Raw genomic sequence first — 27,361 nt, 5'->3', positions numbered from 1 at the left:
AAATAAGAAATTAAGACAGTGTCTTAAGAGGGTTCATTCACAACTATCTTTGGTTTTTAAATATGATCTATTATCTCACTCATACACAGATGTACTGCTTGGTAAAAGATTGGCCTCCAATCAAACCTGAACAGGCTATGGAGCTTCTGGACTGCAATTACCCAGATCCTATGGTTCGAGGTTTTGCTGTTCGATGCTTAGAAAAATACTTAACAGATGACAAACTTTCTCAGTACCTAATTCAGCTAGTACAGGTAAAATAGAAAAATAATGTTTTATTCTAAATCCATGCACCTTCCAACACCTACTGTATTAGATGGTTTTATGCATTTTTAAAAGTCAGTTTTATTACCAGTAGTATCTATTTTCTTCCTAAAAATTTTTTCTTTAAATCCAACCATGCAGAAACTGACCTTGATTGATGTAGAGTTGTTTTTATTTTTGTTTGTTTGTTTGTTTTTAATCACATAGGTCCTAAAATATGAACAGTATTTGGATAACCTACTTGTGAGGTTTTTACTCAAAAAAGCATTGACTAATCAAAGGATTGGGCACTTTTTCTTTTGGCATTTAAAGTAAGTCAAATTATTTTCCCATTTAATTCTTTATATATATATTACTTGTATTCTCAGTTGATGTATAAATATGTATTACTTATATACTGTTGTTTTTGTTTGTCTAGAAGAGTTTTCCATACTGAAAGTATATTGTACCAGTGATGAACTTCCCTCAGCCTTTTCTCTTTAACATTAAGTAAGCAGTAAAATTAAAACTAAATTTTATACAAGAATGAGAGCTGAAATATTTTTAAAGATTTTGATTCTACTTTAAGCAAAGTAAAATTTGCTAGGTCCAGATTAATGTTGCAATTGATTTCACTATATGTGTGGATTAAGATATCCCCCCACCCCCAAAAAATCTTGCCTTGGAATTCAGAACAATAATGACAAAATCCCAAGTTTCTTCCTAGAAAATAAGCTAATTAAGAATAAAAAATATTTTGCAGAATATGCTATATCTAATACACAAAGTTAGAGGTCATAAACCATGCACTTTTTTATAAATTTAGAAACAGATTTGTAATTAACATGATTTTTTAAATGTTAAAATAAATTTAAAATGGAATCTAGAAACTAAGTTTAAAATAACTTAAATTCAGGGACTTCCCTGGTGGTGCAGTGATTAAGAATCCGCCTGCCAATGCAGGGGACACGGGTTCGATCCCTGCTCTGGGAAGATCCCACATGCCATGGAGCAACTAAGCCGTGTGCCACAACTATTGAGCCTGTGCTCTAGAGCCCGAGAGCCACAACTACTGAGCCCTCGTGCCACAACTACTGAAACCCACGTATCTAGAGCCCGTGCTCTGCAACAGAGAAGCCACCGCAATGAGAAGCATGCCTACTGCAATGAAGAGTAGCCCCCCGCTCTCCACAACTAGAGAAAGCCCATGCACAGCAACAAAGACCCAATGCAGCCAAAAATAAATAAATAAAATAAATTTAAGAATAACTTAAATTCAGACACAGTACAGAAAAGGGACATGTATGCCAGAAGAGTCAAATAGTGTTCACTGAGCTCTTCACTCCCTCTCTATTCATTGTATTATTTTTGTGCCTAATTTCCTTTTTTCATGTTTATGTATTTTGTGCTAAGATTAGTAAATGAAAAGAAGTTGAAATAAACCTAAAATCTAGTTTTTTTTAAATTTATATTTCCAGGAACTACCTGAAACTCTTAATTGTTTTGCTTCTAAATGATAGGTTTTATATGATTTAAAACCTATCATTCGTTAGTATGATTGTATTAGTTAGTATTAGTTACATGATTATAACATTTTTTGAATTTAGAAAATGGGTTTCTTAAAAAAGGTTATGTGTATACTCATTTAAATCTCTCTCTCTCTCTCTCTCCCTCCCTCCCTCCCTCCCTCCTTCTCTCTCTCTCTCCCTCTCCCACTGACCTTTTAGATCTGAGATGCACAATAAAACAGTTAGTCAGAGGTTTGGCCTGCTTTTGGAGTCCTATTGCCGTGCATGTGGGATGTATTTGAAGCACCTGAATAGGCAGGTTGAGGCTATGGAAAAGCTCATTAACTTAACTGACATTCTCAAACAAGAGAAGAAGGATGAAACACAAAAGGTATGTGACTCTTCAGTTTTTTTTTCATACTCCTTCATTGCAGTGGGGCAGGGTTATTTGAGAGCTCAGTATATATGCAGATCACGGGCCTTAGAATTAGGCAGATTAAGATTTGGATCCAAGCAATGTAATGTTAGACACATTATTTAGTCTCTTGAGATTCATTTTCCTCATCTGTAAAATGGGAATAATACTTTCCTCATAGGGTTGATGTGAGAATTAAATCATACAAGATATGCAAAGCACCTCTCATAGTCCCTAGAACATGGGAGGTGCCCAGTAAATGTTAGTTCCCTCCTCTTTCCCTTCCTTTCTCTTTTATATAGCCCTAAGTCTTTTTTAAAAATTTTTTTATTGAAGTATAGTTGATTTACAATATTGTGCTAATCTCTGCTGTATAGCAAAGTGACTCAGTTATATACATATATACATTCTTTTTTTATATTCTTTTCCATTATGGTTTATCACAGGATATTGAATATAGTTCCCGTGCTATACATTAGGACCTTGTTGTTTAGCCCTAAGTCTTTTTTTTTGGCTGTGTTGGGTCTTCGTTGCTGCGCACGGGCTTTCTCTAGTTGCGGCGAGCAGGGGCTACTCTTTGTTGTGGTCTTTGTTGTGGTATGTGGGCTTCTCATTGCAGTGGCTTCTCTTGTTGCGGAGCATGGGCTCTAGGCACACAGGCTCAGTAGTTGTGGCTCGCGAGCTCTAGAGTGCAGGCTCAGTAGTTGTGGTGCATGGGCTTAGTTGCACCGCGGCATGTGGGATCTTTCCGGACCAGGGCTCAAACCCGTGTCCCTTGCATTGGCAGGCAGATTCTTAACCACTGCGCTACCAGGGAAGTCCCAGCCCTAAGTCTTAAAAATGATTTTTCCTTACTCTGTGTCATTTCTTTTTTTTTAGTAATGACCCTGAAAATGAGTGGAAAGAAATTAGTTTCTATATTTCTAAGTTTAAAATGGACTCTTAGTCACACAGTAAATATATCACACACTTGAGTCACCTGCAGTCTTGCTTAGTGTACCTGAGGAATATGAAATGTAAAGGTTTTCATGACCTTTTCCTACTCCTTATCCTTTATTCAGTCCAACACACCCTACAGTAAAAAGTGAGATCATTCCTCACCTCTAGTGAAATGAAAAATGAAAATCCCAGTTTATTAGTGAGTCCCCAAAGGACAGACAATGTAAATTAGTAGTACTGAATAAATTTTTTCAACGTTTTCATTAATGTTGCTTGAAGAAAAAAACAACTTTAAAAGAAAGTTACTGTATTAATCTAAATGTCATACAGTATGTGACTGAGTTGATTTTATTGAAATTGTGGTATGTAAGTTCAAATACAGGTTATTAGAAAGTAATTGTATTGTTTCTGCTGCTGGAATTGTGAGCAAGAAGAAATTAGACTGCTTTGAAATAATAAAATTTATTATATTGTAACTAAGGTAAGAAAAAAGAAATTAGATATTAGTTAAATTTGTAAATATAAGCATTTCTTCTAAAGTGAAGTTTTCATATCACAGATTGGCTGTGATACAGTGGATTAAAAAAGTGATTAAAAAAGGATGTTTCTTTCCACTTATGTACTAGAACCTTGAGTATAGTATGAGACTTTTCCCAACAATTTCTTTTAGACTCACTAGACCTTTTTTATTGAACAGAGAATGTGGTGTTTTCTGAAAAGCTTAGAAGTAAGGTTATTAAGCTAACGTGATGTCTCCACAGTTTTTCCTCTAGAACAAAGGTCAGCAAACTTTTTCTTAAAAAGCTAGATTGTAAATATTTTAGACTTGGTAGGCCATGCAGTTTGTTGTAACTACTCAAGCTCTGCTATTCTAGTGTGAAAGCACCAATATATAAGTGAATGGGCATGACTATATTCCAAGGCAATTTGACTTACAAAAACTGGCAACTGACTTACAAGCCATAGTTGACCAAGCCCTGCTCTAGAGCCAGAACACTGCCTCTGTCAGCATGCAGAGCTTTTCTCACAGGAAGGTACACAGTACTGTCACTCTCACCTCTCTGTCTGAGTTGTGCAGCTCTGTGTTAGAGAAACCCTTCTAATTAGAATGCAGCCAATCCAGGATATGGATTAAAAGACTACACAACAATGAGGTTCCAGTGTATAAAAGAGATTAGCAATTAGTTTTACCTTTATCAAATCAACTTCTAACCATGATTATGCTCATTTATCAGGTACAGATGAAATTTTTGGTTGAGCAAATGCGGCGACCAGATTTCATGGATGCTCTACAGGGCTTTCTATCGCCTCTCAACCCTGCTCATCAGCTGGGAAATCTCAGGTAAGGTACTTTATTGGAAGTTTTATTGATACATTTAAACAAGTACTTTCTCTGGAGAAAATCTTGAAAAAGTCAAAATGTCATTGTGTTTAATAATATATGCTTGTCTCTCCCTTTTTCCTACCCTGCAAAATAAGAGTAGTAAAATTTTCTTAAGTTCAGACCTGCATTTATTCAGAATGAGTTTTTACTACTTTAATAATAGAATTTAAAACTTTTTATGGCCAGAATTTCTGGTATCATTGGATAAGAAATGGAATGTAATATCTGTAAAACAAATGAGATGTTCCTATATTTGTGGAAAATTCATATTCCATTTATAAGAAATTTTTAAGCTTAATATGTAGTTTTTCTTTATACTACCTCAGAAATTAATTAATAAATAAAACTGAGGAGAAAGTTTAAAATTGTTATAACACTTCAAAAAGCTGTATAGTATATATATTTTAAAATAAATTGAGGCTACAAGGAATAACAAAGCTAAGGTGCCTAGTAAATTTTTCAACTATTTTAAAGGCTTGAAGAGTGTCGAATTATGTCCTCTGCAAAAAGACCACTGTGGTTGAATTGGGAGAACCCAGACATCATGTCAGAATTACTCTTTCAGAACAATGAGATCATCTTTAAAAATGGGGATGGTAAGGAAGAATATTAATGGACTTATGATGCATGAATTTAGTTATATTTTTATACACAGGATATTTATGAACCATGAAGATAAAGCCATTTAAGGAATATGCATGTGGTAAAATATATAATATTAAGCAAATGTCTTAACCTTTAGAATATGTATTTACAATTATTGAAAAGGAAAGAAGTACTAGGTTTAGAATCAGAAGGCCTGAAAATCATTTTGTTCAGCTGTGTGTCCATTCACTCCATAAATACTTGACATGCTAGGCCCTGAAGTTGTAAGAATACACAAAACAGAATCCCTGCCCTCTTACAGAGTTTACAGTCTAGCAGGGAAAAGAGACATTAAACAAATAACTACAAAAACAGAATTACAACCCTGGTACAAAGGAAAAGTGTAGTCTGCTAAGGAATCATAAAAGAAGGTCCTAATTTATTTGGAGAACAGGGTGTGGGGGAATACATTTTTATATACTAAACAAATGTATCATTGATGGGTTTTCATTAGGAAATGACCTTTCAGCACTGAATTCTGTTAATCCAAATATTTTAATATAAACATGTTCAAGTTTAAGGATTCAGAAAAATAAGTAATTCAAATATTTTAATTTAATTTTTTTGTGAAATACATGCCACCTTATCCTACATTGTTATACAGATGTGTTTATGCAGATACTTTAGAAATGGGTTAAAGACTAAGATTATTGCTTCCTTACAGATTATTTTGAAGAGCAAACAGAGTTCTGTATATTTTCTGTTTGAAAACATTGTGATGATGTGATACTCAAATTTGTGCTTGTGGCATTAAGTGTTGGTATACATATTCTTTGAATTTCAGATTTACGGCAAGATATGCTAACACTTCAAATTATTCGCATTATGGAAAATATCTGGCAAAATCAAGGTCTTGATCTTCGGTAGGTAACCAATAAGACAACATGTATGCTGAAAGTTATCCTGGAAAAGTAAACCATTAGTAAATTTTAATTGTAAAATATATTAATTATAAACAGTATAGAGGCATATATCTATAAATAAATGTATGGAGTAATAATTAACACTAGTTGATTACACTGTGGTACTTTCTATTTGTCCTCTTCTTCCTTGGCTTAGAATAGCTAATGAGATTCAGCTAGGTAAGAAGAGCTATCTCCAATAAGCTGATAAAGACTCTGCAACTGGTCACTAGCAATCTTCCCTTGGTATCTGCAGGGGATTGGTTCCAGGACCCCCGCCAATACCAGAGTCCATGGATGCTCAAGTCCCTTATATAAAATGGCATAGTATTTGCATATAAGCTATGCACATCCTTCTGTATACTTTGTCATCTCTAGGTTACTTATAATACGTAGTGCAATGTAAAGGCTATGTAAATAGTTGCCAGTGCACAGCAAATCCAAGTTTTGCTTTTTGGAACTTTCTGGACTTTTTCCCCCAAATATTTTCCATCTGCAGTTGGTTGAATCCGAGTATCCAGAACCCTCAGTTATAGAGGGCCAACTGTATTTAGGAACAGGACATAGGAGACAAGTGACACAAAAGGCCCCATTTTTCATTCAGAAGTTAAAGAGTTTAAAAGAAGGTTTCTTTCATTATATAAGTTTTCTAATTCTAAAACTTTATAAATTCTCTAATCTTGAGTCAGTTTTTCAGCAAAATTTATGAAAGCAACTAATCTTAAAGTTTTTGCCATTTTGTTGGTTTCTGCCCAACCTTCCCAGTTATCAGCATCATCTCCAAGTTTTCTGTCCTGCCACATCTTCTCCTAGTCATTTTTGTATCTAATATTTTATCCTTCTCTTACTTGTCCCTTTGCAAATTCAGAGTTATTCAGGCAAAGCCCACCCTCTTCAAAAGTACTTTTGTCTGTAACTCTGGTAATTACAATATTTAATTGTAAATTAGTGGCTATGCAAAAAACCATCTAAAGTTAAACGAGCTAGATCATTGGAAAGTAAGTTGTATCTTTGGAAAGTTGTTACGTTTTTTAACTTAAGTAAATTTAAATTAAAATTTTATCTAAAGTTTAATTTTTTTAATAATAAGCCTGTAGGACTGTGTAACACTTTAAACTATGAGCATGTTCAACAGTAATAAAATTAAGAGAAAATGCTCAGGAGTACCACCTTAAGAAATTCCTTTATTTACCAGAGCAGATAGAAGAAAAGATTCCACAAGGAAAATGGTCAAAAGTGTAGGAAGACCAGAGTAAGTGATTCACAGAACCCAGAAAAGGGGAGAGATTCACAAACAGTTTACAGTATCAGGTGCTTCAGGAGTTTAAGAGCATAAGGACTATGAAAAAGGCCTTGGATTTGATGATTCATGGTTAGCTTTAAGAAGAGTTGAGTCAGTAGAGTGATAGAAATTAAGCTACAAGGAATTACGTGAGAAAATAAAAATGAGTTTAGACTGTTACTCTTTTAGGAATTTAGGAAGTAAAGGAAAGGTGGAAAGAACGGACAGTAGCATATGAGAACAGGAGAGCAAGAAAAAGCATACTTCAGTACTTATGTGCCAATGGGCGTATTAGGTCCTTTTTTTTCATTGTCTCTTTAAATCCTCACATCTCTACCCTTGACTACATGTCCTTTTTAATATTACATGTGACGAATGGGAAATACCCATAAAGCACTTCGACTGCACACCAAAGTATGGTTGTATCAAGGAAAAAGCATTGGTGGGTTATTTGAGTTGTGGGCTAAACTAACTGCTTTTATCATGGAACATCATTTTTACTTAAAGAATAACTAACAGACAAGCTATGATTATTCAGACATGGATATTTGGTAGATATTTTCTTGAAAATGAACAATATGAGACTCTTCAGGGAGAACAACTGACAGTATTTGTTGTCAAAAATCAAATTTAAGCTTTCAAGTAAAAATTAGAATTTTGAAAAGCTTGTATCTACTGCTATGAGCTTCCCCAAAATTAAAGACTTTTCTGATGAGATCAGTGATAATGTTAACAATTGTGATTTTTTTAAATTTATTTTTTATTCATTTATTTAATTTTTGGCTGCATTGGGTCTTTGTTGCTGCGCACGGGCTTTCTCTAGTTGCTGAGAACGGGGTCTACTCTTCATTTCGATGCATGGCCTTCTCATTGCGGTGGCTTCTCTTGTTGCGGAGCACTGGCTCTAGGTGCGTGAGCTTCAGTAGTTGTGGCATGTGGGCTCAGTAGTTGTGGCTTGCGGGCTCCAGAGCGCAGGCTCAGTAGTTGTGGCGCACAGGCCCAGTTGCTCAGCGGCATGTGGGATCTTCCCGGACCAGGGCTCAAACCTGTGTCCCCTGCATTGGCAGGCAGACTCCCAACCAGTGCACCACCAGGGAAGCCCCAATTGTGATTTTTTTTAGTTGGTATAATGAAAAGGAGATCAACATTTGGAAGATCTCCATAACTCAGTGAACTAATATCTTCCAAATGACCAATATAGGATATTATAAAGTCATATATGGGTAGAAATTCCATTCCGAGGCAAGATAAACAAATGGGTCTTCATGTAACAGAGTATGAAAAGTTTACTGTTTTGGTTTCACATTCCACACTGCAACTTAAGAAACTATCTCTTGTCAAGTTTTGGAACAGTAGGAAAGAAAAATATGTACAATTATCTGAAAAGGCTATTACTCCCTTTTCCAAATACATACCTGTGCGAGGCCAGATTTTCTTCATATGCTTCAGTCAAAACATTGCATTAGATTGGATACAAAAGCATTCATGAGAAGCCAGCTCCATACTATTAAGCCAGACATTAAAGAAGTTTGAAAAAATGGGAAACAGTGTCACTCTTCTAAGTTTTTTGTTTGTTTGTTTTTAGGGTTTTTGTTTTGTAAAAGATAGTATTTTTTATATAAATGAGTATAAATATTACTTTAAATGAATTAATAAATATTTTAATTTTCTCCATTTTAATTTCTAATGTCAATAGATCTAACCCACATAAATAAAAGCTCTTTGGTATCCTTGATAATTTTTAAGAGTTTAAAGGAGTCCTGAAACCAAAAACTTGAGAACTGCTACCCTAAGGTATTGTTTAGATGTCAGTTAAACATCTTTAAATTCACCCATTGGGCTTCCCTGGTGGCGCAGTGGTTGAGAGTCCGCCTGCCGATGCGGGGGACACGGGTTCGTGCCCCGGTCTGGGAGGATCCCACGTGCCGCGGAGAGGCTGGGCCCGTGGGCCATGGCCACTGGGCCTGCGCGTCCGGAGCCTGTGCTCCGCAACGGGAGAGGCCCGCATACTGCAATAAATAAATAAATAAATAAAATATAAATTCACCCATTATTTTTAAAGTCATAAATGTTTATAAACTTTGAATTGCCACAATAATTTTCTTCATGCTTTTCTCATGTACAATTAAATGCTTTCACAGTTGGAGGTTATAATAAATGATGGCAGATAATTTGATGATTTTTCTAGGAATGTTTGTCATGTTGTAATAAAAGAAAAGTAAAACTAGGTTAAAGGAGTAAAGGTCATGCATGAAAAATTTGCAAATAGAATATTCCTGTATTAGCCTATTAAAATACTTGCTATTTTAGGGAGTGCCCTTCAGGTTGCTAGATGGAATGATGCTCGATTCATGAATCTCCTAATAAAACTGATTAGATCTTCACATTAAAAAAAAGATAAAATATTTGCTGTTTTAAAATCCCATCATTTAACTGCAGTCTTGTTCCTTTTTCAGAATGTTACCTTATGGTTGTCTGTCCATTGGTGACTGTGTGGGACTTATTGAGGTGGTGAGAAATTCTCACACTATTATGCAAATTCAGTGTAAAGGAGGCCTGAAAGGTGCCCTGCAGTTCAACAGCCACACACTACATCAGTGGCTCAAAGACAAGAACAAGGGAGAAATGTGAGTTTATTATTCTTTTCTTTTTATGCTAGTAGAAGTTTGTATCTGATAGACAAGATTTTTGATGGTTGTGTATATTTCTTTGAGTTAGACCAGAAAAGAAAAAAATAACAAACTGTATTTACTTTGGAAAAAGATATGTTCAACCTTTGAAATATTTGAGATTATTGAGTTTAAGTGATCAGAATTGCTTATAATTTGGTGAAATCCTGTACATTCACCTTAAGAATCTAAAATGTGTTTTTCTTAATGCTTATTCTTTTTTTAAAAGTTAAGGTTAAATTAATAAAAATTAAAAATTTTACTCCTAATTCATTGTTAAAATGATTAGAAAAAATTTATGTTAATGACATAAGTATTTTTTCACTATAATAAGAATTATGCTTTGGTCAGAGAATATCTAGAAATTTTCTTAGAAACCTTTGAACACTTGAGAATCCCAAAGTTCCTCAGATCTTCAAACATAATTACTCCCTCCCCCTAATGTCAGTGATGGTTTTCATTGTTTTAATACAGACTTTACTAAAAGACTTTGACCATCTTTTCCCAGTTTGGACTGGATCATTCTGTATTTCCATACTAACTCCAAGGTGTTTATTTCTTCTTTGTAGATATGATGCAGCCATCGACCTGTTTACACGATCATGTGCTGGATATTGTGTTGCTACCTTCATTTTGGGAATTGGAGATCGTCACAATAGTAACATCATGGTTAAAGATGATGGACAAGTAATAGCTTCCTCTTTTAAATGTGTCAACATTCTTTTTTTTAATATTTATTTTTTTACTTATTTATTTGGCTGCACTGGGTCTTAGTTGTGGCATGCGGGATCTTCGTTGCGGCATGTGGGATCTTCCGTTGTGGCATGTGGGATCCTTAGTTGTGGCATGCAGGATCTTTAGTTGCAGCATGAGAGATCTTTTAGTTGTGGCATGTGGGATCTAGTTCCTTGACCAGGGATCAAACCCGAGTCCCCTGCATTAGGAGCACGGAGTCTTAGCCACTGGACCACCAGGGAAGTCCCTCGACATTCTTAAATTTACTAATTCAGGACATTATGTTTCTGCATTTGTCAAACTATAACATAATTTCTTATTTTTGAAAGCTGTTTCATATAGATTTTGGACACTTTTTGGATCACAAGAAGAAAAAATTTGGTTATAAACGAGAGCGTGTGCCATTTGTTTTGACACAAGATTTTTTAATAGTGATTAGTAAAGGAGCCCAAGAATGCACAAAGACAAGAGAATTTGAGAGGTAAGTTCAAGAAATCAAAAGCACAAAATAAAGAATTCTTGCTGCTCTACCAAAACAATCGATATTTTTCAAGCAATTTAAAAATAAATGTTTTATTAACATTGTAGCATAAACTGGATATTTTAATGTTTATTTTTATTTATTTATTGTATAATGCTATGAAGGAAATGGAAAGAAAAACCAGTTTAATTTATTGAGTTAGTTAAAGCCTAAAAAGAAAGTGATCCTTAAACTTCACAGTACATTAAAAGTTTTTGTTCACTGCCGTTTAAAAATTGGATTCCACCTTCTCTTTATTAACAAATCATGTATAGTGCTTCAAACAACACTTTTTAGTCATACAATCTGAGGAATGCAGTCAACCATTAATACCATGTTTATTCATAATTTTTCTTAACCACCATATGGGGTATCATTAGTCTATCTTAAACCTTTAAGTACTTTTAAAAACCTTTTATAAAATTCTCTTTTATCTATAACTCAGTCCTGGTCCTAACCTAATCCCTAGAGGCTTTAGTATGGACCAGTTCATACATTTACTAAATCCTTATTAAATTGCTAATGTGCCAGGCATTCTTTTAGGGGCTGATGATAGAGCAGTAAACAAAGTGCTTATGGATTCACAGAGTTCACATTCTGGTGTCAGGTAAAGGGACTAGAAAGTGTTGGTAAGAGGAGTAGGGAGAAGAATGCTGTATTTTATAGTTTTGTCCAAGAAGGCCTCTCTAACTTTGTGACATTTGAGCAGAGACCTGAAGGTATTAACGCATTTTACTCCATACTAACCAAACTGTTCTTATTACTTGTAGGTTTCAGGAGATGTGTTACAAGGCTTATCTAGCTATTCGGCAGCATGCCAATCTCTTCATAAATCTTTTCTCAATGATGCTTGGCTCTGGAATGCCAGAACTACAATCTTTTGATGATATTGCATACATTCGAAAGACCCTAGCTTTAGATAAAACTGAGCAGGAGGCTTTGGAATATTTCATGAAACAAATGAATGATGCACATCATGGTGGCTGGACAACAAAAATGGATTGGATCTTCCACACAATTAAGCAGCATGCTTTGAACTGAAATGATTAAGAAACTGAAAGCTCAGTATCTGGATTCTATACTGCACTGTTAATAACTGTCAACAGGCAAAGACTGATTGCATAGGAATTGCACAATCCATGAACAGCATTAGAATTTACAACAGGAACAGAAATAAAATACTATATAATTTAAGTAATGTAAACGCAAACAGGGTTCGATAGCACTAAACTAGTTCATTTCAAAATTAAGCTTTAGAATAATGCGCAATTTCATGTTATGCCTTAAGTCCAAAAAAGGTAAACTTTAAAGATTGTTTGTATCTTTTTTTAAAAAACAAAACAAAACAAAAAAAAACCCAAAATATATAGAAATGATGGAGAAGGAAAAAGAATGATGTTCTTTTTTTGTCTTGCAAATGTTTTATGTTTTGAAATGTGGACACAACAAAATCTATTATTGCATTAGGTCCAAGTAAACTGGAGTTTGATGTTAAATTACACTAAGATTGGAAAATAATGAAAATTTTTATTTTTCCATTGCTGTTCAATTTATAGTTTGAAGTGGGTTTTTGACTCCTTGTTTGATGAAGAAAAATGCTTGGGGTGTAAGGGACTCTTGAGATTTCATCAGAGACTTTTCCTTTTTAATAAATCAAACCTTTCGAAGATTTGGGGTCTTATCTGCAAAGTTTGGGAAGCAGTCACAAATGAGACCTGTTATAAGGTGGTGTTTTGGGGTTTTTTTCTGGACAGTATTTACAAGAATCTGATTCTTATTTCCCAGGGAAATTCTGGGCTCCCACAAAGTAAATAATCATCATAGAGAAAGAACGAGCAGGAATAATTCTTGCTCCAGAATTGTACAGTATTCACCTTAGATTGATTTTTTTTCTCCTTTTGCAATGAATTGAATACATTTTTCATGCATGTTTTCCAGAAAATAGAAGTGAGTATTAATGTTATTAAAAAGATTATTTTTTTTATTAAAGGCTATTTATATTATAGAAACTATCATTAATATATATTCTTTATTTACATGATCTGTCCCATAGTCATGCATTGTTTTGCACCCCAAATTTTTTATTGTTTGTAGCAGCATGGTCAGCTTTTCTCTTGATCTGTGGGTGAGGCTCAGGCACTATCCCATTTATACCAATGACTAGTGTATAACTACTTAAGGAAAACAGATGAAAGTTCCTCCTCTTTCCTTTTATTTTCTTCTGTTTTCACTTGAATCCCCCATCTTCCATCCTCTTTTATAGTGGAGAATGCCTCAACCATATGAAATTAGTTACCAAAATTAACACAATTTAGACTATCTTCCTGATTTCTTAACCCCTCTACCAAGGTATGTTCATGAATAATACTTTATAATAGGGGGAATAGAAACCATGAACTTTTTACCTTTTTAGCCTATTTATTCAGTATCTCCATAATAAAATTAGGGCCTTAAACCATTTTAAGATCATGTCCCATTTCTGAGTTGTCAGGGCTCACTCTCCAACTTTATTAAATTGCATTTGAGCACAGGTTACATTCTTAAACATTTTGAAAAACATTAACCCAAGACGTAGGGGCTAAGGCTAGTTATCACTCTACAATCTGATATTTTACTCAGTATTTGAAATGAATGATTAATGCCCTAGGACATAACTTTAGCAAATGTCCAGGTGCCACACCAGAAAAAGTGCAATAATTTACTGACAGTTTTCTAGACTAGGCATATTATTGGAGTACAACTTTATGAAGAGTGCACATTTTATACAGCATCACTTAAAAAATATTCATTTATGAAATCAGTTACCTATAGTAGAAGTCTTGAATAGTGAACGGGACTCTAATACAAATACTCTTAATATTTGACTATTTTAGAACCCTTAAAGGGCATAATTACTGGAGATTTAGGTACCTCACTAAAGCATGTACATAATATTGCCAACAAGAAAAATAAATTTGGGAACTTATTTAGGGAATTTACTTCCCTAAACTGTCTTAGAATAGTTACAAGAATTTAAACTTTGTTTTAAGCAGGAGACCAGATAGATTCTTTTGCAGATATAGATTTCATAACATTAAAATTTCATGATTAACAATTTGTGTCTTTTAGATTTATTCACTTAATACATACTAACATCCCAGTATTTTCTATATCAGGGATTAATTACAGGAGAACTCAGTGAAATGGTACAAATCTGAAGCTTTGATGGTGGAAACTGAAGCTTTTAACAGAGAACTGTGTTTTACTGAGTGCCAAAAAAGCTTTGAGCTTCCTTGCACCAAGTTTATACAATTTTTGCATTTTTCACATCAGTCCAGATAGTCCCCCTTCCCCTAGGACCTCTCCACCATTAAAACACAAGCCACATAACTTATTTTATCATTTACATTTATTTTTAAGTTATTACAACCAAATTAATTCCGTTTGAAGAAATGTAGACAAATTCTATAAAGAATATACATTAAATGAACTAGCTAAATGCAAAGTACATTTCAAACAAATCCAAGCAGAGTTTATGTAAACAACCTTAAAAATAAGGGAAAAGGGATAGGTAGTACTCAGAAGGCAAGGAACCAGAAATTGAATTAAATGCTACATGGGGTGACTAGGATATGTTTCAAGTCAGTGATAATATAGCTACTTCCAGGTAGTTCAGTATCAGAGATCAATTCCAATTGGTTAGTTTCTATGGCTGACCATCGTCATTGAATGTGGTATAACTGAGTATTGGCTCAACAATTTCATTTGGTCACTTGAGCAATATTTCCTTCAATGACTATTTTTGGAGAAAAGAAAATCAGGTTTAAAGAAAATAAAACCTAATTTAAACATTCTAGCAAGAAATAATCAACTATTTGAAAATCATGCTTTAACTTTTTATCATTCTCAGCTATATAAAATCATTTATTTTGAAGATTTTTAGAATGCTGTTAATTTAAAATCTGTTACTCATGTTGTGGAATTTGGTTTTTTAAAAAGATGTTTCTAATTGGGTTTTTTAAAGAAGAATGGAATTTGGTCACTATTTTACAATAGAACCTAAGCTTTTTGTGGTTCTTAGTGTCCTCTGTAAAACTTAGTGTTAAAGTCATCAACTTTGAGGTTTTCCCTTCTAATCTGCTTTATATTACAAGCCCTTTAGGAAATGGGAACCTGGTGAATATACAATGAATTGTAAAATATTTTAATGTGTAACTTTTTCAACTGTGAAACTATGACTATTGGTTTTTTGAAGAAAACAGCTGCTGATAAAGTATTTTGTGTAAAGTGTAGTTCTTATTAATCAGGAAAATAATTACTTGATTAGAATGTATATACCCTCTTGGATTTTATTTTAAATGGATTGGTGATTTTCAAATAGGTAAAACACAGTCCATCTGTATTTATTTTTCCATCAAAAATCTAGTGATCTGGCATTTATTAAAAAAATTATGAGCAGCCTATTTTAAAGGCACCATGGAAATTTCACAGTACATAAACTTGGGTTTCTTAATGATTTGTAAATCCATTTAATTCATATCATGACCAATAGCTCATGCTTGCCAACTTTTGAAGAAATTTAATTTCCAGCATTATTTTAAAATCAGCAAGTTAACTTTTTCTGAATGTTGTAAGTTCCTTTTGTTTCTATATCTGCACAAACTGCAGACCTGGGCTGGACCCACACATTCAAAATCCACCTTAAAAATTGATTTTGATGTCCAAGACATCACTAAAATACTTCAGTTTAAAGACCATATGTGGTGTTATGGATTGTGGTGCTTCTACCATTTAAAAAACAACTTTCATACTTCAGATGTTTTTGAGAAGAGGGGAGTGTGGAGGGAGGAGTTGCTTGAATGAATTACATCCTTCATATCCATCCTGCTCAGATCGGGCACTAAGAGATGGCTGCAAGTTGTGAGAGTATATTGTGCGTACCATGAGGGAATTAACTCTTCATCAAGGATGGGATTGTGAAGGCTGAACTATATAATTTAGCACTGATAGAATCCTCAGACAATATCAATAATTCTTGGTGACAGAATAATACAGCTGGGCTGTTTTTTAAAATATAAAGACAAACCATTTTTATTTTTTAATTATTACATTAAAAATTGTAAATGTATCTTATGTGCCATGGCCTGGGAAGCCTTTTTTCTTTTCTCTTAAAAGTTATTTTCACTTTCTGAAAAGAATATAGTGTTTAGCTCAAGATAACTATGGTCCTGATAAAATTGGATGGGTAACTCTACCTCAGAAGGTTAATAAGGAAAAAAAATAGATGAGTCAAAAATTCAGTACTTCTGGCTCTGATACGACAGAAATTTGCAGGGCACTGTATTTTAGATAAAGTCAGAGTTGGCATGCCTTGTTTTTAATGGCATTGGAGACATTAAGAAAAAATTTATGTTAAAATTTAATCATTGCTCCAACCATTAGGAAAAGGCAGTAGTGCCAGGAGGTTCATGGTACTAGGTTCTTGAATTCGGCATTTGAAATTAGTTTTGTTTTCTTTATTATTAGTGAAATTGATGTGTGTATATTTGCAGACATTTCTATTTGTATACACAGTGTTTGCTAGCCCTAGTCAAGAGGCATCTTTTATAAAAGGTGTAAACATCAAGGTTCTAAAATTCAGAAGAGTTTAAAATTGATTAGGAGTTTCCCAAGTTGGGATATTAGTTTTTAAACAAGCGTATTTCCTTCAAGTACTCCACTTGAGTAAGGTTTTGCACTTTTTATCAATGCAGCGCATTCCTTTTGCTTGGTTTTAGATATGTTCATATTTCAGCCATGCTAGTTAGCATAAAGTGATAGTTACGAGCCATAAGAAAATCTTACGACTTAATTTTTACACAGCTACATTTAAGAGTTTTAGCAGGGAAGAAAAAAGTAAAATCAGTCCACTGTACATATTAGTGTAGCTTGGTAGCTGATTTTCACTACCAACAGTAGACTCCAGTCCTCATGTTGGTAAGTATGGGGAGGGTAATGCATTTTGTAAGCATTAAATTAAGTTTATGAATCTATCTAAAACATTATTTAATCTCTCACTACAGTAATTTTGTGGTTATGCTAAGAGCCATGTATACTTTTAGGTGATTCTTTTGTTAATCCTTCTAGGATAGCAAGGAGGCAGAAGACCTTCACTTTTATTATTTTCTCAGAATATCTTTAATAAGACTAAACTCCTTAATTCTAGTATAAATTTCCAAATGTGGTCACTATCCACTGATTTCATAAGAAAAATCCTCTTATCAGATTTATGTTCCTAAGAGTATTGGACAGCTTGGCCTTCATCTGATTTGTAGAAATGTTTTTGGCTATGGAACCAAAGTTTCAATGCAGTTAATGGTTTCAATGTGACTCAGTCCTCAGACTTTATTGGATTGACTAAAATCTAAAAGAATGTATGCTTTTAGAACGTAACATCTTGGGAATGTGGCACTACCAAAATTAGACTACTGATACATCAAATGTTGACTTTGGAAGCTTCAAAAAGGAGTTCCCATCACCCTCCTTAGCCCGATTTATTGTAGCAAATCTATTTCACTATATTTTGTCATTCAATGAGTTGGAGTCCTGTGGTATACTGCATTAGTTAGGAGGAAAATGTTTTTAAATGTTCTTTTAATGATGGCCCAAGAAGTATTTGACACAGCAAGTGCATGTGTTATTGTACTGAGAATATAGAATAATACAGTGTCACTAAATTTAAGACCTCTCCCCAGTCTTGCTGTTCCTGGCAAGACGTTTGGCCTGTGACTGCACTTACTGTTTGTGCTCATCAGAAACTGTCAATGTCTGCTTTACTTTAACTTTGCAGTCTGTAACGTCACGCTGTTTATTAAAAAAAAATATTACTTTGACTTGTGTCCAAACAATCCTTAGTGTACTATATGTTAAACAAAAAACTGTGATAATTATATTTTGCCATTTCTTTTTAATACTTAACAACAAACCAGTGTTGCTAATAATCAAAATTTAGCTGAATTTGAGTTCTTGTCAATAATGACTAAGTATAGTTGACTAAAAACCTGAAACTATTATGCCTTAAAAGCCAATTTTTCTGTCCCAGTAAAGTGATGAATATTAGAGAAATACCTGTTTAAATATTAACTTCCTTTAAGCATGAAGAATTACGTGCTTGTATTTTAAGCAGAAATATATGTGTACACATACATGTATGAATGTGTTTGTATGTGTGGACAGACTTTTTCCCAAGTCAGTTGATGACTAGAACCTAAAAGTGAAGTTCAGCTAGAAGCAAGCTGGTTTGCATTCAGCTATCATAAACCTTGCAAAAGGTAAGTCTGGGCTTTTCTTGGACCAGTAATGCACATGGGCATTGATATTTAGTACTTCTAAGCAATTCACAGCAAATAATTGCTAAAATTTTGTTTATTTTCCAAATGGTTAGAGTGACTTTGAGTTAACATTGTTGTAAACTGACTTTGTTCTTCAGGCATGTCTCTCTTTCCTGAGATGGACCAAGTAGCCACTATATAAATGGAAAATTGTAGTATTTGAAACACTTTAGGTTTCACACTTTCATGCACTTCAGGTTTCAGACTGTTTTAAATTTGTTAGAAGAAAAATCCAAAGAACTGCATATTGTTAGATGGGTGTCAAACTTACTAAGAAATGGAATAGATATGTGCCCTTAATTTAAGAAATCTAGAGAATCTCAATTTGCAGAATGATTTAAAATGTGTATGCATACATATATTTTATTATGGGGAAGTCTTTGGCGTACAAAATAATTTATTACAACCTTTTAAACAGCATGTTCTGGACCTTAAATGCATATGATATTTAGCCAAGAGAAGGTGGGGAGGAATCCTTTCCTGCAGCTCCCTACCCCAGCCCCTATACCCAGCTGTCCAACAAAAGTTACCAAGACCGATTGAATTTATTTTTAATAAGAATTGTGTATACTTAAGGTTTACAATATGATTTGATATACATAGTGAAATGATTGCTACAGTCAAGCCAATTAACGTTTCATCTCCTCACATAGTTACCTTTTGTGTGTGTGCGTGATGAGAGCACCTAAACTCTATTCTCTTAGCAAATTTCCAGCATTCGATACAGTATTATTAACTATAGTCATCATGCTGTACATTAGATCTCGAGATTTATTCATCTTATAACAAAGTTTGTACCCTTTAACCAACATCTCCCCAATTTCCCCCACCTCCCCGCCCCTGGTAACCAGCATTCTGCTCTCTGCTTTCTATGTATTTGACTTTTTTAGATTCTACATGTAAGTGAAATGCAGTTTTTTCTTTTCTGTCTGAATTATTTTACTTAGCACAACGCCCTCCAGGTTCATCCATGTTGTTGCAAATGGCAGGATCTCCTTTTTTTAAGGCTGAAAAATAGTCCATTGCATGTATTTATACATATATATATATATATATATATATATATATATATATCTCACAATTTATTCATCTGTTGATGGACACTTAGGTTGTTTCCATATCTTGGCTGTTGTGAATAGAGCTGCAGTGAACATGGGAATGCAGAAATTTCTTGGAGGTATTGATTTCATTTCCTTTGGGTATATACCCAGAAGAGGGATAAGGCTGACTGAAAACTGAAACTTAGCAAAAGTTTTGTTATCTACTAACAAACATTTTTGAGCACCTCTACTACGTACCAGAAACTAAGCTAGGTGTTTTACATACTCTTCCTTTTTTCTTCCCTAAAAATAACCTCATGAAAGAAGAGATCATCCCCATTTTATAGATGAGAAGAGTGGCTCAAACAGTTCAGCTGAATTGCCCAAGGATACATATCTGAAAAGTTGTAATTATGGCCTACAAATTCAAAAAAATTGTACTCTGAGATACATGTTCTCTCCACTATTCCACACTAGAAAGAGGAGAAAACACCAAAATTGTTCACTGCTGGTGAAGTCAATAGTGCTCTATTATTCAGTTTATTTAATAATGTGTGACTTGCACTTATTTGCTAAAAGGAATTAAATTGGCTTAGAGTCAAAGTTTCTGTTTTGATTACATCTTCATATAAAAGTTGTTTCAAAAGTCATTTCTATTGTCCATGGTGTACAATTTTTTTAGTAAAATTGTAAAGATACTTTGAGGAACACTGGTTTCAGAACGGACTGTTTTCAACTCATATTCAGCTTAACCTGGAAAGCACCTGTTGGGAGAGTCTTGTGACAGTATTTAATAACCATGGTTGATTCATTAAAGTACGGACAATTGTTGACTATCCATGTGGGACTTTTCTATGATGCGGATTACCTGAGATGAATGTTAAATTCCATCCACTACAGCTTCTCCCTACTTCATAACACGTTTCTAGCTATCTCTCACTCCCTCCAGAATGTACACAAAGAACAAAATGCGCTTACGGAAAGCATAATAGAAAAACTTGTTGCTCAAAGAAAAATCACAAGGTACACGGCAAGGTTAAGTACAAATAAGGCTAAGCTTAGTGAATTTCCTAGGCAGCGGCTTTCCTCCTTTCTCATGGATGGTGAGGTAAAACAGTAGGTCCACATTTTCTGAAATTATCAGATTATTATCTTCCTATAGTGAATGAACTGCTCTTCACTAAGACTTTTTTGAGAAATGTTTTAATGTGGACTATGTTGCATAGAACTAGACTGGCTGTTCAGTGCTCAATAGGTTAGAAACCCTCATCACTTATTTCCACAATGACAAGTTCTAGCTAGAGCTGATATTAGATGAAGCACAATGACTTTGAGCTCATTTTGCCCTGTGGAAACAAAAAGTGCTTCCCTGGCTGATGTGGAGAGATTTGGAGTGAAAAAAGATGGTGAATTTATATGTATTTATATAGAATAAATAAATACCTAATGAGACTTTTTAATGAGATTTTTCTTTCCCACATGAAATGTCATACCTTGCTTCTACACGGTTAGTTTGCAAGCAGGCATAATTAGGTCCTCAAGTGCAGAAATTGCAGGTATCTGAAGGCCCGGACTTTGGCCACCATCTTAAGATTTCTCTGCTCCTTCCTTTGCTCCTCCCAACACTCCACAGTTTGAACTGATGCTATGCCATGTAAGGAACTTTGCACTTACCTCGTCTCTGAGTGCAGTGCTGTATTTTTCACATAAGAGGGACAGGTATTGTGTTAATCTCACCATGCCAACTATCAGGGCGCCCTCTCTCAGTCATGAAGGCCAAAATAACCAGTGGAAGATAACCATTTGGTCATATTTTTTATGAGAATGACGTCTTCGGATTGGCTGGCTGGAGTGTGGAAGCATGAAAAGGGGGTCCCATTTTGTGATCAAAGAGTTCCTTTATGTTCAGAGCACTGTCGAGCAAATCATTTCTATCCCAGTAGCACTTAGGGGTATAGAAGCACTAGGAATATGGAGGAGGAAGAAAGGTGAGGGCATTGTCTCTGAAAACAAGCACTTAAACAAAAGCTTTAATTCTGAAATTGCTTCAGACTGAAGCTATGAGGAGTTTTAATCTCAGAGGTGATGAAACCTATTACATAGCTCATGGGGAAGGGTTGCCAGGAGGGCAAATAGTGAAATGGCCATTTCTGAGCACTAAACAGGATGTGGGAATAAAGACACAGGTTTATCGCCATATCCACTAAGCACTCAGGACACTGTGCCAAGGGCCCACAAAACTGTTTGAGACCTTAAAGATTATTGCATCCAAAATAGAAAACCAAACTCATCAGACTGAAATTAGTGCTTAAGTAAACACAATGAAGTGTAAAATGTCAACTAATCTAATACAACTCAACTTTTATAGTTATGTGAAAATGTACCCTTTAAATCATATGAACTTGTTCAGTATCCTTTAAAGGATAATCTTTAAATTTCTTTGATAAGAAAAATTACTTGTTTGATTTAAGGTGGACTGTAAGTACATTTTAACATTTTCGATATGATGGGGAATGGGACTGCCAAAAATAAGAATGATAAATAATTCTGTTCATTGGCCCAGTCTTTAAATTCCAGACATCAGTATGACCTCTCTTTTCTATATACCCCATTTTTCCTCCAAGAATTCTTTTAGCTTCATTTATCCTGATTGGGTCATTGTCACAATGTTCACTGGAAGAAAACAGATTTATCTAGAGATGGCTACTGCACCTTGCTAGGGACAGTCTGCCATGGAAAAGTTGCTGTAATTAGAACTGTTTCATTACATGAACTTTACACTACCTTGGAATTTATCTGGACAGCCTCTTCATTATAATGTAGGAGCACTTTCTGACCTGAATGGGTGAGCTTCACAAACACCTGCAGACACGGGTACTTGCCCTGACATCGGCAGTCCACACCACAGGTGAAAGACAGTCCATCCAGTCGTCCAAGATGTGCGTGTGGATGATAGTGCTTAGATTCTTCTCTCTGAGTGCTTCAATTTGGAAAAAAATAAATGATTTTCACCCCTAGAAAAGTTAGTCCTATATTTCTAATGTGGTAACCCAAGGCATCTATTTCAAAGTAATGTAGGATGATTACAGAAGGCATCTAATGATTTGGGAGCATGGAGAACTTTGCAATGGGACAAACAGCAGCAAAGTGCCAAGTTCCATCTCAATTATGACCCTCCTTGCATATTTCTCACTATAGATCAATGGTTTTCAAACTTCAGAATCACCTGAGTGGGTTTCTTAGAATGAAGAATTTGTTAAAACATGGGTTCTATGACTTCACTCCCAGGGATTTGGGTTCAGTTGATCCAAGTTGAGGCCCAGGAATCTGTATATTTAATAGTATTTAAGTTGCAGGTATTTGGAGAACCACACTTTGAGCAATATTATCCTAAATACCGTAACCACAAATATTCACACTCAGAAATCTTATCTCTCCTGCCTCATCATCTCAAGATGCACCAACTGGCTTGTCCTGGTGAAAATGTGCCTTTGGAAGGAGTCCAACCACAGGGCTCTTAGACAACACAGCCTCCGAAAGTTGTGGTAACAAGGTACAATTCCACTCTACTTCCAAAGAGGCAAATGCAAATCATATGAGGAATCTCTCATTAGAAAACTTGCCATGTTTTTACTATTAGTAATTTCCTTAAGGTCAAGAACTATATCCTATTCGTCTTTATGTTGCTCAAAGCACAAAGCACAATGCCTCTCACACAGTAGAGGCTCAATACGTGTTGTACTGAATTAAATTTTACTTGGAAAACATTCCTTGAGAATTTACACATGCACTGCATATACAGAATGTCACAGGTGCAATGAGACGGGGTAGACAAAATTCCTGCCCATGAAGACTTTGCGGTGGTGTTGAAGAGAAAGGACACTTGTGTATAAAATAATTAGAGAACAGGTCCAAGATAAAGTAAACGAGAGTGAGAGGAAAGGCTCCGATTGAATGCACAGGTCCACTTCCTCATGTATCCTCACACTCACATCTAGGTAAGTCTTTGTGTATATCTCCCTGTGCCTTAAACACAAGAAGTTAGATTAGCAAATTCGAAAGCCAGAATGTTTGAAAAGCATTGTTTAGGTTCAGACTGCACTCTCATTAAGATCTTGGACTGTATGTAATCATTTTTCTTTATTAACATAACAAACCCAAGACACAGTGCATTTTAACATGATCTCAAGGCCCAGGGCATTAAAAAAAAAAAATCACTAGATATGGCCTTAGAAGAATAAAATACTGGGCAAGTGAAAATACAAAAATGGAAAATAAGGTTCTTTCACAGGTTTAGCACTGGCCTGATTTTCACAAAATTAATTTCTCTACTTATTTAGACCAGGCATCTTAAAGTATTTAGAGTTGTCTGCCTTTCTGTATTAGAACTTAAAACTCTCTAAATCCTAATCAAGTTCCAAACAGAGTTTGATTTGAACCTTCCTTGAAGATTTCAGGAAGCTCCAATATAGAGAGTGGGATATTCTTTCCTATGTACAAGGGCCAGGCCAGAGACTTTCAGGTAGAACCAGGAATGTATTTAAGGCTGAAACATTCAGCATGTTCTTTCAATAGTATTGTGCATCAATTTGTCTACAAATAGACAAATTCCATCGTTTGATTGAGGAATGAGGGTATAAGGGAGTGGGGAAAGGTATGAGCTACCCAAGCCTCTCAACTTTTATGAAGCAAAACTTTCATCTTTTATGAAGCAAAACTATTCTCTGGTGGCACAAGATCACAAGGCAAGAGAGATGAGAACTCACCACTCTTAAACATTCCCTTAATTACTTCCAAACTATTTCCAGAAATGCTTAGAAAAGTAAGTGGTGGGAGATGAATCTGATATCAGATTCTGATATTCTGATATCAGAATAACAAAAGCAGGCCACACAGTTCCTTTTCTATGACCCTTTTTCTTCACTGAACTCCTAGGCCTCCCTCTTCCCGTACCCCCTGGGCCTTCTGTTGCTCTTCGGCTAGCCAAAGGGGAGATATACCTTGCTTACCCCCTACCCAGTGCCACCCTCCTCCAAAGTACCCCATGTTGTGTGAGCCTGTCTCCAAAATTAAACAGCTCCTCTACAACCCTAATCAACACTCCCATCCTCCTCACTGCATCAAACTTCAGTTAAGTATCAGGAGGCAAAGAGTCTTATATCAGAATGAATAGGCAGATTCTTTACTGGCTATATGACCTTGGGTATTCTACTTGGCCTTTCTGAGCCTCAGCTTTCTCATTCATAAAATGAAAGTTAAGTAATAAAATAATTTTTCCATCATGGACTTGCCATAGGTTTAAATAGGATAAAATATAATATATATTTGACATATATATTTAATAAATGGTAACTTATTACATGTATTTACTAAGGAAACTACTTAAAAGGAAGAAAACTAATATTTATTGGCAACTACTATGTGCCAGGTAGACATTACCAAACTCAAAAAACTCAGACTCAAAAAACTTTTGTTACGCTCATGCAAAAGCTCATGCTCATCCCCTTCCCTGGGATATCTACATGTTAAAGAAAGACTTTACTACCTACAGAAATATCTAATATGTGGACCATTGTTGAAAGAATTTTGAGATTGGAAGAGGGGAGCGGCAAAGGAGTATCTTCCACTTTCTTACCACCTCTTCCTCCACACCCAGCTGCCTCCCAGCACTGAGAGAGGAACAGGGATTCTGGAGAAACCAAAGCCAGCCTCCCCTCCCCTCCTCTACCACTGTGCTTGTACCTGATTTGAACTGGAAATTCTAGGTCTCCTCTCTCTGTTTCTTACCTGAGCATGAAGGGCTTTAGGATGGTTATTCCAAGCAAGAAGAACATTAGGACAGAGAAGCCTATCATTGCAAACCCTAGCAGCATGGCTCAGTCCTCTGCAGCACTGGATGGCAGCTTCCTGTGCACATCTGGCGGGTCTCCGTCATTGTGGTCTATGTTTCTCTTCCTCCCTGAGGTAGAAAAGGCTGTCCTTTGTGGGAACAGGGAAGGAGATATTTCAGTAAGCTCATAAAGAATTGGGAACAGTGGTGATTATTCTGTGAAATATAGAAATATTGAATCACTATGTTGTGCACCTGGAACCAGCATAGTGTTGTAGGTCAATTATACTTCAATTTTAAAAATTAAACAAATAAACTATTTGTTTTTAAAAGCCTAAGTTTAAATTCTAACATTTCTAGAAGAAAACATAAAACAAATCCTTTATGATCTTGGTGTAGGCAAATATTTCTTAGATACAACACACAAGCACAATCTGAAAGAGAACAAACTGGTAAATTGGACTTCATCAAAATTTTAAATTTCTGCTCTTCAAAAGACACTGTTAAAAGAATGAAAATCAAGCCCAGACTGGAAGAAAATATTGACAAATCATTTATCTGATAAAGGACTTGAATCCAGAACACATAAAGAACTCTCAGACTCAGTAATGTCACACAATCCAGTTAACGATTTCAACAGCCACTTCAAAGAAGTTATATAAAGAGCAAATAAGCACATAAAAAGATGCTCATTAGTAACTTGTACATTAAAACCACACGGAGATACCATATCACCCCCACTAGAATGGGTTTAACCAAAAAGACAGACAATACCAAGCGTTGGAGATGATGTGAGGAACTGGAACTCTCCTACACTACAGCCAGGGGAGGCTGGCTTTGGTTTCTCCAGAATCCCTGTTCCCCTCTCAGTGCTGATGGGCATACAAAACAGTATAACCACCTTGGAAAACAGTTGGTATTTCCTAAAAAAGTTAAACATATATGGGACCATATGACCCAGGGGTTCCATTCCTACGTATTTATTTACCAAGCAAAATGAAAGCGTATGATCATACAAAGACTTGTACACCGATGTTCATGGCACCCCATTTGTAAGGAGCCCAAACTGAAAACAACCCAAATTTTTATCAACAAGTATAAACTCTTACATTCACACAATGGAATAATACTCAGCAACAGAACTGATAAACACAGTACTCATGATGAACCTCAAAATAATTACGCTGAGTGAAAAAAGCCAAACAAAAGAGGCCACGCTGTATGATTCCATTCCTACAAAATTCTAGAAAATTCAAACTTACCTTTAGTGACAGAAAGCAGATTAGCGGTTACCTGGGGTTGGAGGAGGATGCAAAAGGGCACAAGGAAGCTTTCATGGTAGTAGGTGATGGATATGTTTTTTATCTTGATTGTGTGATGGTTTCACTGGTATACACGTCAAAACTTACCAAATGGCACACTTTAAATATGTGCCATTTGTCATATTGCAGTCATAAAGCGTTTTTTGACAAATGTTAAAAAAAAAAGTGGGAACATTTACCAACCCATGGGGGATGGAGGGATGATCCCATTTGCCGCCCACCTGAGGGTCGTAAGCAGGCTTGATGCAACACAATGAGATCTTATATTCAGGGCATGTTTAAAAGTCCATCTAAACAAGCTAAAATGATGTGTTATAATTTTTTTTTTTCATGTAACAAAACTAAGGAATGTTGCCTGGGTTAAGTCTTTAGAGATCTGTTTAATCAATGACTAGGAAAGAATTACCTATAAGTAGCTTTCATTCATTTTATATAAATAGTGTTATAAACTTACTTATCTTCCAGGGAAATTGCATATTTCCCTTGAAAATATTTTTTACATTCTCTTTTGAATTCCATATGGAAAGAATGACTCCACAAGCTCACATTTGGAATTAATAGCATCCTGAAGTAGGATC

At 35.2% G+C, this 27,361-nt stretch overlaps 2 protein-coding genes across 2 annotated transcripts in view; one reads left to right on the top strand and one right to left on the bottom strand.

The window, feature by feature from the left end:
- PIK3CA (phosphatidylinositol-4,5-bisphosphate 3-kinase catalytic subunit alpha) overlaps nt 1–18,093 on the top strand; it is a 107,269-nt gene extending 89,176 nt beyond the window's left edge. Inside the window, exons 12-21 of the mRNA XM_082624637.1 lie at nt 90–254; nt 472–575; nt 1,971–2,142; nt 4,341–4,447; nt 4,964–5,085; nt 5,919–5,997; nt 9,775–9,945; nt 10,557–10,674; nt 11,052–11,203; nt 12,013–18,093. Of these exons, the coding sequence (XP_082480763.1) occupies nt 90–254; nt 472–575; nt 1,971–2,142; nt 4,341–4,447; nt 4,964–5,085; nt 5,919–5,997; nt 9,775–9,945; nt 10,557–10,674; nt 11,052–11,203; nt 12,013–12,283 (1,461 nt within the window). The 3' untranslated portion in view covers nt 12,284–18,093. The remainder of the gene's footprint in view (nt 1–89; nt 255–471; nt 576–1,970; nt 2,143–4,340; nt 4,448–4,963; nt 5,086–5,918; nt 5,998–9,774; nt 9,946–10,556; nt 10,675–11,051; nt 11,204–12,012) is intronic.
- A 42-nt stretch (nt 18,094–18,135) lies between these two features.
- KCNMB3 (potassium calcium-activated channel subfamily M regulatory beta subunit 3) overlaps nt 18,136–27,361 on the bottom strand; it is a gene marked incomplete at its 5' end in the record, with an annotated part of 59,662 nt that continues 50,436 nt past the window's right edge. Inside the window, 9 exon segments of the mRNA XM_082624319.1 lie at nt 18,136–21,398; nt 21,402–21,451; nt 21,454–21,513; nt 21,516–21,594; nt 22,416–22,549; nt 22,552–22,589; nt 22,591–22,611; nt 25,419–25,507; nt 25,511–25,610. Of these exon segments, the coding sequence (XP_082480445.1) occupies nt 21,219–21,398; nt 21,402–21,451; nt 21,454–21,513; nt 21,516–21,594; nt 22,416–22,549; nt 22,552–22,589; nt 22,591–22,611; nt 25,419–25,507; nt 25,511–25,610 (751 nt within the window). The 3' untranslated portion in view covers nt 18,136–21,218.

Source organism: Mesoplodon mirus (assembly GCF_964341445.2).
Source record: "Mesoplodon mirus genome assembly, chromosome: 6".
Lineage (NCBI taxonomy): Eukaryota > Metazoa > Chordata > Mammalia > Artiodactyla > Ziphiidae > Mesoplodon > Mesoplodon mirus.
The sequence above is the reverse complement of the archived record's forward strand: the minus strand, read 5'-3'. Positions and strand labels throughout refer to the sequence as shown.